We start from the raw sequence: 12,376 nt of genomic DNA, 5'->3' as shown, positions 1-12,376 counted from the left end.
CACAGGAAGTCATGGGTAACATTTCTAGAAAGTTTACTAGTGTTTCACAATTGCAGATGGTTATGGTTATCTACTGCGGGTAATGCAAGGACATATGAAGGAAGGTTCTTTTTTTTTATACAAAAAATTTGTAATGTGCTTGAAATGGTGATCTATGAGCCAAAATGTGCCAAGGGCTAAAAAACTGAAGTGTCTCAATATTTTTTGTTTAAGTCTTTGGCTGTTAAATGTTCTGTAGTCTAGGGTTACTGATGTAATTCTTCTTTATTATTTAATCAGCACTGTATGGCTAGTTAGCGCTTATATTTCACACCCATTTAAAGTGATCTGGTTGACCAGTGGATTTGATACACATTCAGGTTAGTAAGTGATTTGAGGACATAGTGTTTTAATCTTGTGGTTATACCTTTGAAACGGTTAATGTTTGTCCAGGTACAGTGCATTGCCCTATAGTAAGTGCATCTTGAGACAGGATCTGGACACAGACCTATGTTTTTAAGTGGTTTGTTCGTTCTACAGGTGGTGAAGTTATTAATGTTTAAGATCATCACTGGAGCCAAAGAGAGCCACCAGCTGTTGCTCATAGTGACTGATGTTCCTCTTCAGAATCTCCTTACACGAACCCAAGAGACGCTCAAACGCTTGCACATCAATCACTGACAAAATACCAGAAATAAAATATCGTCATAACTTGAATAAGAACAGCGTTTACCTATAAACAAATATTTAAAGGGACAGTTAACTCAAAAATGAAAACCTTTTCATTATTTACTCACCCTTGTGTCATCTTCCAATGTCGGTCTTTGTTCTTCAGAACCCCTTTGTTTACTGAATGGTTAGTGAAAAACTAAATTATTATTAATTTTTTGGTGACACTGTTGTATTGTGTTTCTATCTGTGTCTGATCTGTTGGCAGTTTAAGGATGTTTACTTTAAGATAAGGTGTAACAAAGTCAAATGCAGTTATTTTTTTAACATTTTTGCGTGTCTTTGAAGCTTGAAGGGTATATAAGATAAGAGTGGATGGTGACTGTCTTTGTGAAAATGCAAAACAAAAATCTACGTTTGGGTTCTGAAGAACATAGAAAGACATTGAAGATGTCTTAAAAATGTTTGGGTGAACTATTCCCCTTAAAGGAAAGGTTTTTCTGCCTATATTTTTATAATAGCTGTGACCTAAAAGTCGGTTTGTCTGCAGTCTTTGATATCACTTTATTTGCAGAACTTGACCTTGAAAACAGAACTCTGTATACTGCAGGGGTCTCCAACCTTTTTGTGAGCAAGGGCTACCGCAATGGATAAAACAATCTGGAGGGCTATGCTTTGATATAGTCTACTTAAAACTTTTTTGTTTTACATTGTTGATCTTATTTTACTTGGATGTGTGGCGGTTTCCCGGACAGGGATTAGACTAGTCCTAGACTAAAATAAAATAAATGTAAGAGCTGTCCAAAATGTAAACAACTTGCACTGACATATCTTAAAATGCATCAGTGCCCTTTGTTTTGCCTCAATATGCACACAAGTAATGTTTTTAGTAAGGCATGTTTGTTAAAACTAGTTATATTTCCTAATTAAACTTAGGCCTAGTCCTGTCTTAAGCTAATCCCTGTCCGGGAAACCACCCCATAATGTTTTAGTATTGTTTAAAATGTTAACATATGTAAACCAAGCCAAGCTAATATAAAAATATGAAATAAATAAATAATACAATTGAGACTATTAATAGAATGTGCTTTGGCGGGCACCTCACAGACTCCACGTTGGAGACCCCTGCTGTATAGAAATGTCTTTCTATTATCATTTAGTTCAGGACTGGCAATTTGGCAAATTTGTACCTAAACACCTGGTCTCTCCAAATGCATACACAGAAGCAGCTCTGGGTTTGTTTGTGACCAGCGCCAGTTCCCCGAAATACTGTCCTGTAGTGCAGCGGGCGATCTCAACCTCCTCATTCACCCGCTGGCCTGCTTTAGTCTACAGAAGGACATCAATGCATGAGGAAACCCCCAACTACAGTCATTGAGGTGTGTTTATACAGAGACATAAACAGTGCTTACTTTGCTCTTAATCATAATTTTAACTTCCCCAGACTCCACAATATAAAAGCAGTCGGCTTCATCACCCTAAGAGTCAAAAGAGAGAAAACTGCTTGATATCCACACAATTGTATTATTGTAATAATCCAACTATAAACTTTTTAATCTACTTTCAGTATGTAATGCTAAGGTACATTTCATAGGGTTACGGCAAATTCTCTATGTTTGTCTTAAAATGATATCTGTGATATTAGAGTATATAAAACAGTGGTATATAGTAGTGTCATTATTTATATTATATTCCACATGTGCATGTACAGATGCTTCAGCAATATTGTATGGTTTCTATAAATTTCTAAGGAAACATTACAGAACTTGAGAATGAATACAAACCTGTTTTATGATCTGTTCTCCGTTTTTAAAGGATTTCATCCCCAAAACATCAACAAGTTTCATTCGTTCAGATAACTGAAAGAGAGAGAGAGAAATTACTCAACCACCTTCAGCATCTAAACAACTGAAAGGAAAAGATGAATTGTGAGGATTCAAAATCAATTGCTTAATTCCGGCCTCAGGCCATTCAGAAATGCCTGTTTGTTGACAGACAGCAGACGACTCTGGGCCGGATCCACACCGAACTTAGCAGCCCTATGTGAATCTGGCCTGGAGTCCTCTGCTGTCCATTAAGAGTCTGATAAAAATGCTCATTTACAAGAAAACATGTCAGACACGGAGGAATCTGAGCTCTTCATATGTTATATACGTTTCCACCCTCACCTGGAGAGACCTTAACAGCGGCACACTCTCAATAAAACTCTCATACATTCTCCTCTTCTTGGCATTAGTTTTCACAATGAGTCTGTGAAACGTGACCCTGTCCTGAAAATAAAATACACAAACATGACTGAAGTTAGAGTGCAGATGACCCTACATACACTACACTGACTACTCTATACACGGTTAAGTGCATATTGCTAGTAGTACGCTACATATTTCTCACGTGAAGTAGCCCTACCCAAATAATTCTGAACACAGAAATGTGGAAAAACTGTTTAACGGTGTAACTCCACAATTCAGTACTACACAGTTAACAGTCTGTGTGATGTGTTTCAGCAATACATGTCTAACATTTATAATGTGTGTGGAAACAATTCTCTAAAATGACTTTACACTTTAACTATGAGCACATGTGGTTATAATATTTTCTCACAGTGTGTTCTGGTCTGTTATACATACAGAAAATCACAGTTTACAGCCTTACCAAAGCCCACAGCGCTCCGTCCTGTGTGGCAATGATAGTGGCCGCTCGAGGTGTGTTATACATTAGAGCAAGTTCACCAAAGCTTCCTTTATTTTCATATTGACCCACACAGCGAGTCACTCCGTCCTTCTCTATCATTATATCAAACACACCCCTGTGACACACAAACAGAGATTTCAACACAGATCTGTACACACAACAACAAACACAATCAAATAAAGATTACAGGCTTACCTTTCAATAACATAAAAATTATCACCATCATCCCCTTGATTTATGATGCACTCGTGAGGTTTCACCAGCACTTCAAACATGCTGTCTAACACCTCATTAAACTGATCCTGACACAGACAGACAGACAGACAGACATCAGTATCTGGTCAGCTCATTTGAAATGCTCTATGATCGTATATTTTTAACATCACCTGCTCCAGTGTTTTAAACAGCAGTGTTTCTCTGCAGGCGTCCTGAAGTCGACAGCGCTGCTCTTCAGTTTTAGGGTGAACGACCCTCGACTCGACCCCATCATCTTCATCTTCATCTGGGTTATAAGCCTCTGCACACACTGTACAGTAACACAGCCCTTACTAAACTAACCATGCGGTTTTCTAGTAGTAACCATGTTTTTTATGTATTGATTACCATCGGCAGTGTTGGGTGTAACTTGTTACTAAGTAATTAATTACTTAGTGTAATTTAATGACAGTAACCTCTGATGTGATTAGGGTTAACCCAAACCTTTAATAGTTAGTTAAAGTCACCATGAAACGGAAGTAGCGATTGCCTTATTTTCCACGTGCTGATGTATATCCATGTGAAACAGCTTCTGAAATGAAATTTGAAACTTGAATTTGTCCATTGAGATCTGATTGGATCATTTGAAGTTGTGTTGCTAATCGCCCACCTGCCGTGCCATATGACCGGAAGTAAAATCATTTTTAGGAAGGGAGGACTTTGTGTTTTTGATTAAAGATTATGAAGGCACATGAATAAAAACAATTATGAAGCTCATAAATAAGTCATTTGTAAAAAAAATACCACAATATTCCAAAACAAATTACAGCTTTTATTTTAATTTCATGGTGACTTTCATAGTGAGAATTTCATTTTTAAAAGTGTGAGCAGAATAATTGATGTACTTTTATTTGATTTATCTGAGCTGTTTCAAGCTATTTTGTATAATTTACTAAATATGATTTAGTAATTAGTAAATAATTAAACTTTTTAAAGAAAGTAATATCATTACACGATTAAAGATGTCATTAGTAACAATAATAAAATTTTTTTTTTAAGTAACTTACTAGGGTAACACATTTTGTTGTTGTTTTAGTAAAACCGTGGTTAATTCTCGTAAAGTAACCTCAATTACAGCGACACTGACAACCTAACAGTTTAACCCTCTGATAACATCAATTATTCATCATAAAAACTTAGACTGAATTAAGTTACCTGAAACTCTTCTGTTGCATTTACTAGTAGGAGGTGCTATGGATAAACAGACAAACAAATGTTAATAATAAAAGAAAAAGATTTGGTTTACAGTCATTAACAATAACAGTTTAAATTCTGAACGGTGAGATGTTTGTGTGATTTTATCCAGACAGTAGTAGCACATGAAACTGATTTCATCTGATTCACGTGACCTTTCTGAATCTACTCACGTTTAAAGGTGAAGTCCTCTGGAAAAGCATCTTCTTCTTCATCATCATCGTCCTCAGTCGAGTCTGTCGCGGCGGATCCGCGGTCAAACGCGTCGCCACGGGTCACCGGAGAGCGGCCAGAGGCGCGCACGGGGCTCCGACGCTCCCGCAAGCGCGTGAAGTGCTGAACGGCGAACTCGAGCAGATCTGTGGGTCTCTGCTTCAGAACCTCCAGCGTGAAACCCATCAGAAGATCCGTGAGACCCACCGGAACCTCGGCGCTCATCCCGATACCGACACGAATCACGCGCGAAGGCGCCGCGGTAATGCTCAGCGTTTATCAGGACGTCGATCAATAACCACAGTAGGGGAGAGTGGGGTAAAGTGAGACATTTTTTACATTTGCTCCCCTCTAAGCGAGCTAAAATGATATATCAGTCAAATTGACACATTTTCCATTAATTCAGGATGTTTCCTAGCTATGGAAATTACCAGAATATATTCAGGACGAAGAGCAGTGAAAATATGAGTGTTTTAAAAAAAGTGGTCTTGTGTCTCACTTTACCCCAGCTTAGGGGTAAACTGAGACAGACCAGAAAAATCAAGGGGGTAAAGTGAACCAGCTCGGGGTAAACTGATCCACTTACTTTTTACACTCTGAAACTACCATAACAGCACATATTGTAACAGATAAAATCCTGACGGCTAGCTTGACAACCACACATTCCAGAACTAATGTTGGACTAGTAACAGAATCAAGGGGATTGGTCAATTAAGAACATTATTTTTCTAAACACTTGAAAGTACAGTAACTCTGAACCAAAATCAAATACAACATAACATAATTCAAAAGTTATATTTTTTTTGCCAGTTTTTGCCTTTATTTAACAGTGAGTTTTGGAGAGGACAGGAAAGTACAGGGAGAAGAGAAGGGTATTGGATCGGCAAATGACCACGAGCCGGGAATCGAACTCCCAGAAAGTGTGAAAGCACCACATGTCGGAGCGCTGCCCACGGTAGACCATTGGCTCCGACAATTCAAATTTTTTTAATTAACATTCAAATGACATATAGAACCAGTTAGATTAGAACGCAGTCTGGGGGTCAGAACAAAGGACCCTTAGAGCCAGCTAGTGTCTGTGGGTCAGCGCAAAAGACATTCAGAACCATCTATCAATATTTCTATCCCTTGCAGCTGCTCTTACTGTGGGTTCACACCAGACGTGAGTTCAACGATTTGTGCAAGTAGATTACATTCAAAGTTAATGCAAAGACACGATCAGACGCATCCTCGCCTGGGGCGATGCGAATGACGCCATATGAGCGGAGCATTTGCCGCGAAAACACGCACTATTCACCTCAAACATGTCTTCGCCCAAGTTAAAAATATTTATCTCGAACGAAAAATTTGCATGACACAATGTTAAATCCCGTGAGTAATCTAGAGTGAATAATGCTACGTACACACCAAATGCGGGGCAGTGCGTTACTTGATCTAGATTACTCGCAGGATTTAACATTGTGTAATGCAAATTTTCGCTCAAGTTGAATATTTTCAAATTGGGCGAAGACATGTTTGCGGCGAATAGCGCGTGTTTTCGTGGAAAACGCGCCACCCATATCACGTCATTCGCATCGCCACATGCGAGGACGTGTCTGATTGCGTCTTGTGATGAGCGAGTCACCCGAAACTCGGATCATTTAACCCGATCCCTAAAATGACTCGAGAACCATGAGTCCTTAGTGACCATTAACCCGAGTCAGTTGAGTCCTCTCAGATTTTGCATTAAAAATGAGAAATTGTATCAAACACAAAGCTCTTCAAATGTTTACAACAGAATTACAACAAATAACTCTACATAAGCTGCCATAGGTTCTATAACTTGCAACAACGAGTTAATTTACATCACCAAATGTCGACTGGGGGTACCGAGTGAACCAAAAGCTGCTATTCCGGATCATTATTTCTTGCAGCTCCGAGTCCGAGTACAAAGGGATGCGTGCGCGCGACAATGAGTTGGACGGCGGCTCGGGGATTCACACAGAGAGTGACTCAACTCATGGAGCTTGAATCCTGGGCTAGGAGAAACAAGCCTTGCTCGTGTTGTTAACCCACTGACTCATGTAGGCTAATCTGTTGAAATATTTGACTGGCACAATGTTTTGGGTAGAAGCTGCAAATGTTTAACATTTTTAAATACGAGGACTGCTGCAGCAGTGCTGCTGGAAAGATCCGCCACCGACGGACGTACACGGCTCCTCTTGTTGACTGAGTCACTCAGAGTGACGTGAGTGGTTCACTCACAGGACCCGTGCAGGAGCGGGCGAGCGGCTCTGTCTGGGACTCACTCACAAGATTAACCGAAGCCTATCGTGGATCTTTTAAGTCAATCTGAAACAGGACACGTTCCTCTCATGTCCAAGTCAACCAAGCCTGACATCTTCTAAATGTGGTGTTGATATATTTGTCGTTATGAAATGAAACTAAACACACCAAACTTTTACAATTATGTTATTGATAATGTTACCACGGGCATGCATGTTTTTTACGAGTTCCTCAGGTCACATAAGCCCTTTTTTTGTGAGCAGAGGAGTCATAAACTCGTAGCTGCACGCGTGATCCGAGTTGCTTGGTTGGCATTAGTATGACTTAGCGATTGGAATTGGGAGATTTTGACCAAGTGACTCGAGTGACTCGAGTGACTCGCACAACCCGGATCATATTAGTGAGTGACTCAGAATAACCCGAATCCTTGAAAAGATCCGGGTTGACCATCACTACGTCTTTGCATTGACTTTGTATGTAATCTACTTGCGCAAATTGTTGAACTTGTGTCTGGTGTGAACCCACAGTACCATGATGCCTCGCGTTTGGTATGTACATAGCATTAGAGAATTCTTTCCTTCCTTGACCTAAGCAGCTGCACTCTCCATCTCCTCAAGGGGTGTTTTTCCCCAGGCTGTCTTCCTGGTGTATTGACTAGGCATAATGGTTTTTCTGCAATGTTTATAACATTAAAAATAAAACATATGTAATGTAATATTACATTAAAATATGTTTTAGACTAAACTGAACTTGTGCCTCATGTCTCACTTTACCCCACATCATTTGTCTCACTTTACCCCACCACCACATTTTGGAAAAAAACTCTCTCTCTTGGAAATTCAGGCTAATCTTCAGCTAGCATCAACACAAGGTTTTATATGTTGGTAGTTCATAAACATGTGTGATATAAGTTTTTCTACCTGAATCAATTTGCTTTGGCACAACAGTTGATTAAGTTGACAGCAAGAAAATTTACTTTTACAAGCAAAAAATATATTTTTGTGAAAAAAACATGTTAACCACAGCAGCATGAGGTCCTGTCCTTCATGGCCAAGGGGAAATTTGAGGGGCTTAAAAACATAATGGTCATAGGACCACAAATGTGTTCCGTTGCCTAGATACAGGGGGTGTCTCACTTTACCCGATGTCTAACTTTACCCCACTCTCCCCTATGTATATAAAAAATGTACATTACAGACACACTTTAACTTTAAATCACCACAGCCGTGTTATCTACACACCTAACAAACATCTCAAACATTTAATCATTTATAACTAAAACTCTCCCGCTTATCTTCCCTGCGGGAGGGAAAATCGACCAGTGGAAAATATCGACCGTCCTCGATAAAAACCGCGGGACAAATCTCATCATTATATTCCCCTGAAATATTACATGACACAAACCTATTAAAGTCTAGCATAACAAAACTAAAATCTGCCAAGTTAAAACATCAAACACAAAAGACACAAATAATAACTCACAACAACATCATATGAAAATCCGCAATAAACATTTATTCATGCACACAATGCAGGTGAACACAATTAACAAAACAATTAAAATAAATCTAAAGATAAATGAAACATGTGGGTGAGTTTTCCAGACAGGGTTAAGGTTAAGCCAGGACTAGACCTACAACATTTAAGTAGTTTACTAACTAACCTTACATCTACATTCTTAGCATCTTGTAACTAAACAACGGCACTGATATATGTTAAGATATTCAAGCGCAAGCTGTTTTTAATAAAAAACAAGCATTTTAGTCTTGGCCTAGACTTAAACCCTGTCTGCCCATAAATGTGTATTTCTGACTTCATAATGTAAATGACTGACATGGAAATGAATGTGTTACTGTATAAAACACACTCGCGTTTGTTGTAAAACTGTTGAATTATTTTAGATGATAAACATTCAGCTTCCCTGAAGGCAGAAATGATTTCACAGTCTGGCATTAAGGCACATTAAACTATTACAGTTTAAAAATCTCAAAACAAATAAAAGTCTGTGCTGTGGATTCATCACAGCGTGTGTAGAGATCTCTTCTGGTGTCACAGACGTTCATCTGGATCACAGATTTGGAGCAATCCAGGTCAAAAACTTCATAGCCAATTCAAAACCCAGAAAACAAGCCTGAGGAGAAGACAAACATTCAATACAGACACACATTGATTCCTGTCGCTTTGCTGAATTTAATTGATTTATGTCATTTTGACCATGAGGACTTTGGATTGTAGCTCCCCAACCGTCACCATATCTGATTTATTATTTTTACTAAAGAAGCAAATTACTCAATTATTATTTATTTATAAAAATCTACCGAACACTTTACAATGATGAGATCTCTTTATTTTTATTTATTTTGGGGTGTGATTAACCCTGCATGCGTTCATGAGAAAAGTAAAAACGTAACGTACCGCATTGGCCGGAAACGCTCGGAGCATCACGGCATTGAAGCCTTTATAGAGCGAGCCGATCCCCTCCTCCCTAATCAACTCTCTCAGGACATCCCGAAAACCATTGGGATATTTGCCCTCGGGAGCTGTCAATCAAACACAAGGACATCAAACCGCCGTTGTTTCCAGACTGCAATGCTGTACTGCCGTCTAACTCACCTGTCTGAAAACGAGACTTCAGGACATCAGGAGGAATCGCCACAGCCCAGTTAAAGATTCCAGCCATCCCACCGGCAAACAGAACACTGGGAACGCTCAACTCGGTCGGACTGAAGAGAGAAACCGCTTATTACCACAAAACACACAAGACAGTCTTGCTTTTGAGACGCGACGTCACTCACCTCTTCCCTTCTGGTGTAAGAATCTTCTTCAGCCACTCGTAGGTCATGAAGTACATTCCACTCGCCGGCACATCTGAGACAGAGTGACAGCTGTCAATCATTCACATGCACAGAGCTGTCAATCATGTCTTTTCTCAGATCAGATCAAATCTAACTTTAGATCAGAGCACAGATCAATGCTAGGGATGCACCGATACCGATACTGGTATCGGCCTCGATACCACATTTTCTAAAGTACTCGTTAAAAGTCCCCCGATACCTGGAATCGATACCACGGTCTGAGAAATGTCTATGTTTGAGCGGCGTGTAAGGGGTTAATGCCTCTTGTGTTGTCCAAAGAGGGAGAGTTTACAACAACCTGAAAAACTAGTCCTTTGTTTTTTTGTTAAATTATATGAGTAAAGCTGTTACCTGTAAATTTAAATCATGTTTTTTTATTAAGTACTCTGTATCGGTATCGGCAAGTACTGAAATGCAAGTACTCGTACTCCTACTCGTATTCCAAAAAAATGGTATCGGTGCATCCCTAATCAATGCGCTACTCAAATTTGTTGCTTCTTTACATCATTTTGGCATCTGAATTTATCTGATAGGCCTTTATTTTGCCATCCTAACCCTAACTACACAATAATTGTCTTTTACTTGTTTTCCTCGCTGCTCACGTCACATCTGTAAGAGGCTGAAGTGATCGGCTGTTTGTACCTCTCATGAGCGTCAGTGCCGTTCCTTTATAAATGCCACGGATGCCACTTTCTCTGTACAGCTGCTTGACGCAGTCCATCGGCCCGTTGTACTTGACCTCCCCTGACGCGGCCTGGATCTGAACACACACACGCACATTACTGTGCTAAATGATGTACTGAACGTACTGTGCTTTATCTGGCAATGATTGATTTGGGTTGTTTGTGTCTTACCTGCAGCAAACATTTGATTCTCTCTCCTGGAGCCATGATGGCCGTCGTGAACACACCTGACAACATTCCTGCCGCAAACAACTGTGGATATCTGAAACACAACACAAAACACACACGTTTGTTTGATTGTCAGGACTTTCTATAGGACCGGCCAGCGATAATAAAATAAAACCACTCGCTGGTATAAAGCACAGATTTGAACTCACGTCAGAACGTCATCTGGTGTTTTCTGCTGCAGTTTCTTGCCCAGTCCAAACCCAAAGAAACACACAGCAAACATGGGTGTGACACCGATGATAGGGGCCGCCATCCCCTTATACAGACCCCGGACCCCCTGTCAGACAGACAGACATCAGTCTATGCAATGCTGGTGTTATTAAGTAAAGATCAGTAAATAAAGTCTCACCTCTTTTGCAAGGGTTTTTTTAAAGCAGTCAAATGTGCCTCTGTAAAGAAGCGATTCACCTGCACGAGGCTTTGGCTGCGTCTGCAGTCGCACCTGCGCAGACAGCAGATAATGACAAACATTTTACACTTTTCTCTCATTTCTTTCTCCTCGTTTATAGTCTGTACATCTATAAGCAGTCTCTCAATAGACAATATACAGTGTATCTCTTTAGTAAGAACCGCTGACAGTCACGTGATAAACTCATTTACAATAAATAATAATAATAATACTTTGATAGTGTCCAGCGGGTGTCCAGCAAACACTAAACAAACTCCCCCGAATCCACCGGCGAAGAAATTCTTCATCGGACTGATCGGCTGCTGCTTCGACATGATTCAGTCTGATCTCTTGTGATTCTCTTTGATTTCAGTCTGATCTCTTGTGTTTCTCTTTGATTTCAGTCTGATCTTTTGTGTTTCTCGTTGTTCTCAGACTGAATAGATGACGCTTTGTGTTTTTAAAGGTCTTCAGGTTTAGCGGTGACAGCAGTGTCTTTTTCTTACTCTCACCGCGACCTTTCACCCACATGCGCACCCGGAACTATTTCACTGATGCACCCACAGAAATAAAGCGGCTGCGGTGTAAAGAGAAGTCAACGCACTTTGCAACACCTTCATTCATTAATACCAGAACCTTGAATGAGAGAAGAGGGACCTCTAAAATCACCAGCTAACGTCATAACATATTTGCGACCAACAGTTAAACCTGACATTAACTTTACCATAAACTTTGTTACTTAAATACAAATCACTTTCCAGGTTGATTCGGTTACTGCGCATGCACACGCTGGCTCCCACAGATATCTTAACATGACTCTTTAACTGGAAGACGTTGCACTTTTCCTTCATTCATTGTAGCAGCAGTGGGGCGTCTTGTTCACATCTATAATCTTTGGTGTAGGGACGGTGTCTGACGTGGTCATAAAGTAGGCGCGGCTTAGCAAGAACGATCGA

The 12,376-nt window shown here is 39.9% G+C and overlaps 2 protein-coding genes across 2 annotated transcripts; both read right to left on the bottom strand.

Moving 5' to 3' along the window:
- Window positions 1-22: 22 nt before the first annotated feature.
- prkar2ab (protein kinase, cAMP-dependent, regulatory, type II, alpha, B) lies at window positions 23-5,301 on the bottom strand. The gene is made up of 10 exons (XM_065243104.2): window positions 4,962-5,301; window positions 4,750-4,785; window positions 3,726-3,865; window positions 3,535-3,641; window positions 3,301-3,454; window positions 2,817-2,918; window positions 2,433-2,507; window positions 2,061-2,126; window positions 1,839-1,977; window positions 23-656 (listed from the first exon to the last, which is right to left on the bottom strand). The coding sequence occupies exons 1-10, from the start codon at window positions 5,224-5,226 to the stop codon at window positions 532-534; spliced, it is 1,209 nt and encodes a 402-aa protein (XP_065099176.1). The 5' UTR covers window positions 5,227-5,301; the 3' UTR covers window positions 23-531.
- A 3,459-nt stretch (window positions 5,302-8,760) lies between these two features.
- On the bottom strand, window positions 8,761-11,960 carry slc25a20 (solute carrier family 25 member 20). Its single transcript, XM_073813568.1, has 10 exons — window positions 11,808-11,960; window positions 11,654-11,776; window positions 11,382-11,474; window positions 11,182-11,309; window positions 10,976-11,066; window positions 10,764-10,881; window positions 10,062-10,134; window positions 9,880-9,989; window positions 9,682-9,806; window positions 8,761-9,397 (listed from the first exon to the last, which is right to left on the bottom strand). Exons 2-10 carry the CDS (start codon window positions 11,753-11,755, stop codon window positions 9,335-9,337), a joined length of 903 nt encoding a protein of 300 aa, XP_073669669.1. The 5' UTR covers window positions 11,756-11,776; window positions 11,808-11,960; the 3' UTR covers window positions 8,761-9,334.
- Window positions 11,961-12,376: the final 416 nt, after the last annotated feature.

This window comes from Paramisgurnus dabryanus, chromosome 24 (assembly GCF_030506205.2).
Source record: "Paramisgurnus dabryanus chromosome 24, PD_genome_1.1, whole genome shotgun sequence".
Taxonomy (NCBI): Eukaryota; Metazoa; Chordata; class Actinopteri; order Cypriniformes; family Cobitidae; genus Paramisgurnus; species Paramisgurnus dabryanus.
The sequence above is the reverse complement of the archived record's forward strand: the minus strand, read 5'-3'. Positions and strand labels throughout refer to the sequence as shown.